This window comes from Carlito syrichta, unplaced genomic scaffold, assembly GCF_000164805.1.
Source record: "Carlito syrichta isolate Samal-C Ts95f unplaced genomic scaffold, Tarsius_syrichta-2.0.1 Scaffold308154, whole genome shotgun sequence".
Lineage (NCBI taxonomy): Eukaryota > Metazoa > Chordata > Mammalia > Primates > Tarsiidae > Carlito > Carlito syrichta.
In genome coordinates, this window is record NW_007252250.1 from 5039 (window position 1) to 10067 (window position 5029).

Below are 5029 nucleotides of genomic sequence, written 5' to 3' on the forward strand. Positions count from 1 at the left end.
GCACTCCAGCCTGGGTGACAGAGTGAGACTCCAACTCAAAAAACAACAACAACAACAACACTGGTAATAATAAAATTAGCCAAGCATGGTGTCACACATCTGTAGTCCCAGCTACTTGGGAGGCTAAGGCAGAAGGGTCACCTGAGCCCAGGCGATTGAAGCTGTAGTGAACTGTGCTGGAGCCTGGGCGACAGAGTGAGACTGGGACCAAAAAAAAAAAAAAAAAAAATTCTTGGGTCTGCTAAATCAGATTCAAGGAATGTGGCCCCAAATTTAACACATCTTCCAGGTGACCACAGAGCCCCGGGAACACAGACCCACATCCGAGTCAGAGCAACTGAGGTTGGGTTTCCAGTTGGTTCCCAGAGGATGACCTGAGCCCCGGGCCACAACCTGGCAGCCACTGCTCCTCACACTCCAAGCCAGCCTGGGACTCCGGTGACACAGGGCCTGCGGGGTCTGGATTCTCAGGAGCCACGCATTCCCGTTTCCCCCCAGGTTGGTGTCCTGTTCTGCCACCGCCGAGCAGTGGGTGGAGCTCTCCGCAGCCCTGGAGGCCACCCGGACCCTGACCTGCCTGAACCTCTCAGCCACTGAGCTCCTGGATGAGGGTGCCAAGTTACTGTTCACGGCCGCGAGACACCCCAAGTGCTCCCTGCAGAGGCTGTCGTGAGTCTGCTTTAGGGACCTCCTGCTGATAGAAGCAGCTGACCCAGAGTTGAAACCCTGGCAGATAGCTCACAAATCCTGCTCCTCCTGTTTCTTCTTTTTTTTTTTTGAGTCAGAGCCTTACTGTGTTGCCCATGCTGGAGTGCAGGGGCACGCTCATGGCCACCACAGCCTCAACCTGCTGGGCTCAGGCGATCCTTCTGCCTCAGCCCCCTGAGAAGCTATGACTACAAGTATGCACGACCAAACCTGGCTAATTTTTTTTTTTTTTTTTTGTAGAGATAGGGTCTCGCTAGGTTACCTAGGCGGATCTCAAACTCCTAGGCTCAGACGATCTTCCCCCTCGGCCTCCCAAGTAGCTGGGACAACAGGCATGCATGCGCCACCACACCAGGCTAAGTTTTTGACTTTTTGTTGAGATGAGGTCTCACTACATTGCCCAGGCTATTCTCAATCTCCCAGGCTGCTCAGGCAATCCTCCTGCCTCAGCCTCCCAAGTAGCTGGGATTACAGGCATGTGCCACCACATCTGGCTAGTGTTTTGACTTTTTGTAGAAATGAGGTCTCGCTATGTTGCCCAGGTTGGTCTTAAACTCCTGAGCTCAGGTGATCCTCCTATCTCCGTCTCCCAAGTAGCTGGGACTACAGGTGTGCACTACCTCACCAGGCTAATTTTTTGGCTTTTTGTAGAGATGCGGTCTTGCTACGTTGCCCAGGCTGGTCTCAAACTCCCAGGCTCAGGCGATCCTCTTGCCTCAGTTTCCAGAGTAGCTGGGACTGCAGGTGCAGACCACCATGCCTGGCCACATTCCTGTTCCTTTATTGATGACCAGCACATGACTGAGAGAGGATGGGGAATTCACAAGGAGGGCTAAGGGCTCCGGCATTCGGAGTTGGCCGAGGAGATGGGACTTGGATGTTCTCACCCTCTCACAGTGTGTGCGATGCTCTTGCAGGTTGGAAAACTGTCACCTCACAGAAGCCTGCTGCAGGAAGCTGGCTTCTGTTTTGATTGTCAGCCAGAAGCTGACACACCTGTGCCTGGCCAAGAACGCCCTGGGGGACACAGGGGTGAAACTGCTGTGTGAGGGCTTGAGCTACCCTGAATGTCAACTGCAAACCCTGGTGTAAGTCCCTGTGGGCTGCTTGTGCGTGTCAGTGTGCATGCCCACATACCCTCTGGAGTCAAGTAGAACAGGTTGGGGGGGTGTTGTTTTTTGAGTCGGGGTCTCCCTCTGTCACTCAGGCTGGAGTGTAGGCTGGGTCCCAGTCTCACTCACCATCATGGCTCACTGTAGCTTCAACCTCCTGGACTCTCAAGTGATCCTCCTGCCTCAGCCTCCTGAATAGCTGGGATTACAGACACACACCACCATGCCTGGCTAATTTTTTATTTTTTGTAAAGACAAGGTCTTGCTATGTTGCCCAGTCTGGCTTCACACTCCTGGGCTTAAGCAATCCTCCCTTCTTCTACCTCCCAATGTGCTGGGATGACACTGCACCTGGCCCAAGTAGGGCAGTTAACGAACCCTTATTAATTCCTCTAAATAGCCCCTAGAATGATGATGATTGTTACAATTGGGGACACCCAGGAAGATGGTAATAGAAAAAAGCATATGATTTATACTTTGATATTTTTATATTTTATATTAACATTCTATAGAGATTTGGAGGATGTAACTGGTTTCCAAACCTGACTCTTTTGGGGGGGGTGGGTCAGATTCTCAGTCTGTCACCCAGGCTGGAGTGCAGTGGAATGCTCACGGCCACTGCAACCTTGACCTGCTGGACTCAGGTGATCCTTCTGGCTCAGCCTCCCAAGCAGCTGGAACTACAGGTGTACACCACCACATCTGGCTAATTTTTTAATTTATTGTAGAGATGAGGTCTCGCCAAGTTGCCCAGGCTGATGTTGAAGTCATGGGCTCAGGCAGTCTTCTCACCTTTGCCTCCCAAAGTGCTGGAATTATAGGTGTGAGCCACCTCACCTGACCAGGGCTGACTTTTTTTTTTTTTTTTTTTTATGAAATCTGTGTTCTTAGAACTATGTAACATAAGCTTGACTGGGCCCGGCAACTCATGCCTGTAATCTCAGCACTTTGGGAGGCCAAGGCAGGAGGATGGCTTGCGCCCAGGGGATCAAGACCAACCTGGGCATCATAGTGAGACCTCGTCTGTACAAAAAAGAAAACAAAATTAGCCAAGTGTGGTGGTGCACCCCTGTAGTCCCAGCTACTCAGGAGGCTGAGGCAGGAGGATCACTTGAGCCCAGGAGGTTGAGGCTGAAGTGAGCCATGATCGTGTCACTGCCATCCAGACTGGGAGACATAGGGAGACCCCAAGTCGTAAGTAAATAAAAACCTTGGCCCGAGGTCAGAGATCTTGGTTTGGGCACATTCCCTGGGAAGGGCTGACGGGCTGGGGTCTTTGTCTGTTTCCCCTTCACACGGCTGGTTTCTAGGTTGTGGTGCTGCAACATAACCAACAACGGCTGCGGCCAACTCTCGAAGCTTCTCCAGCAACAGTCGAGCCTGACCCACCTGGACCTAGGGCTGAACCGCATAGGCATCACCGGGCTGAGCTTTCTGTGTGAGGCTCTGAAGGACCCACTGTGTCACCTAAGATATCTGTGGTGAGTTCTGCTTCTCCAAACTTTAATCTGTACCTGGGATGAAAGAGCAGCGCAGCCTCCCAGCACTTTGGGAGGCAGAGGCGAGAGCATTGCCTGAGTTCAGGGGTTCGAGACCCTCCTGGAAACTTGGTGAGACCTCGTCTCTACAGCAAATCAAAAAATTAGCCAGGCGTGGTGGGCACACACCTGTGGTTTCAGCTACTTGGAAGGCTAAAGTGGAAGGATGGCCTGAGTCCAGCAGGTTGAGGCTGTGGTGGCCGTGAGCATGCCCCTGAACTCCAGCCTGGGCAACAGAGGAGACTTCGACTCAAAAAGAAAGAAAGAAAGAAATATCAGCATAGCAGCAGATCCCACCTGCTAATTCCCAGGAATAGTCTATCAAGAATGTATTCATCTATTTTTTGAGTCCGAGTCACTCCATCACCCAGGATGGAATGCAGTGGCATGATTATGGTTCACTGCAGCCTCAACCTCCTGGACTCAGCAATCCTCCTGACTCAGCCTCCCAAGTAGCTGGGACTACAGGTGTGTACCACCATGCCTAGTTAATTTTTTTTTTTTTTTTTTTGGAATAGGAGTCTCACTCTGTCACCCAGGCTGGAGTGCAGTGGCACATTCATGGCCACCACAGCCTCGACTTGCTGGGCTCAGGTGATCCTTCTGCCCCAGCCTTCCAAGTAGCTGGAATCACAGGCGTGCGCCACCACGCCCGGCCAATTTTTTTGATTTAATGTAGAGACGAGATCTCACCAAGTTGCCCAGGCTGGTCTCAAACCCGTGAGCAATCCTCTTGCCTCGGCCTCCCAAAGTGCTGGGATGACAGACTTGAGTCACCACACCTGGCTGCCCGGCTAATTTTTTAATTTTATATAGAGAAGAGGTCTCCCTGTGTTGTCCAGGCTAGTCTCGAACTCCTGGGCTCCAGTGATCTTCCCACCTCGGCCTCCCAAAGTGCTGGGATGACAGACGTGAGCCCCTGAGTTCAGCTGGCTTAGAGATTCTCACTGCTGTGTGGATCCTTCTACACCCACACATGTGCCTGGCATGGGGGACCGTGTCTGTCAGCACTGGGTGAAGTAACAAGCGGATTTCTGTCTCACCCACAAGGCTGCGGGGCTGTTTCATCACTCCCTTCAGCTGTGCAGACCTCGCCTCCGCCCTCAGCAGCAACCGGAGCCTTGTCTTGCTGGACCTGAGCCAGAATTTTTTGGGGTCCAGTGGAATCACAACACTGTGTGAAGCCCTGAGACACCAGAGCGGCCCCCTCCAGACACTCAGGTAGGGGCCTCGGCTCCCATCGGACACTCTCTGTGATCATCGGTTTTAGGGAAGAACAACACAGGAATTGGGTAGTGGTGGTGGTGGTGATGGTTTTTGAGTGGGGGTCTTACTCTGTCACCCAGGCTGGAGTGCAGGGGCAGATTCACAGCCACTGCAGCCTCGACTTGCTGGCTCAGGCCATCCTTCCATCTCCACCTTCCAAGTAGCCAGAACTACAGGCATGCACCACCATACCCAGCTAATTTTTTTGTTTATTGTAGAGATGAGGTCTTGCCTGGGCTAGTCTCAAACCTGTGGGTTCAGGCAATCCTCTCACCTCAGCCTCCCAAAGTACTGGGATTATAGGAATGAGCCACCACACCTGGCCCATGATGGTTGTTTTTGGTTTTTTTGTTTGTTTGTTTGTTTGTTTGGTTGGTTGGTTGGTTTGTTTTTGAGTTGGAGTCT

At 52.1% G+C, this 5029-nt stretch overlaps 1 protein-coding gene across 1 annotated transcript in view; it reads left to right on the forward strand.

Moving 5' to 3' along the window:
- NLRP2 (NLR family pyrin domain containing 2) overlaps positions 1-5029 on the forward strand; it is a gene marked incomplete at its 5' end in the record, with an annotated part of 9592 nt that overhangs the window by 2507 nt on the left and 2056 nt on the right. Inside the window, 4 exons of the mRNA XM_008065092.1 lie at positions 499-669; positions 1626-1796; positions 3131-3301; positions 4409-4579. Of these exons, the coding sequence (XP_008063283.1) occupies positions 499-669; positions 1626-1796; positions 3131-3301; positions 4409-4579 (684 nt within the window). The remainder of the gene's footprint in view (positions 1-498; positions 670-1625; positions 1797-3130; positions 3302-4408; positions 4580-5029) is intronic.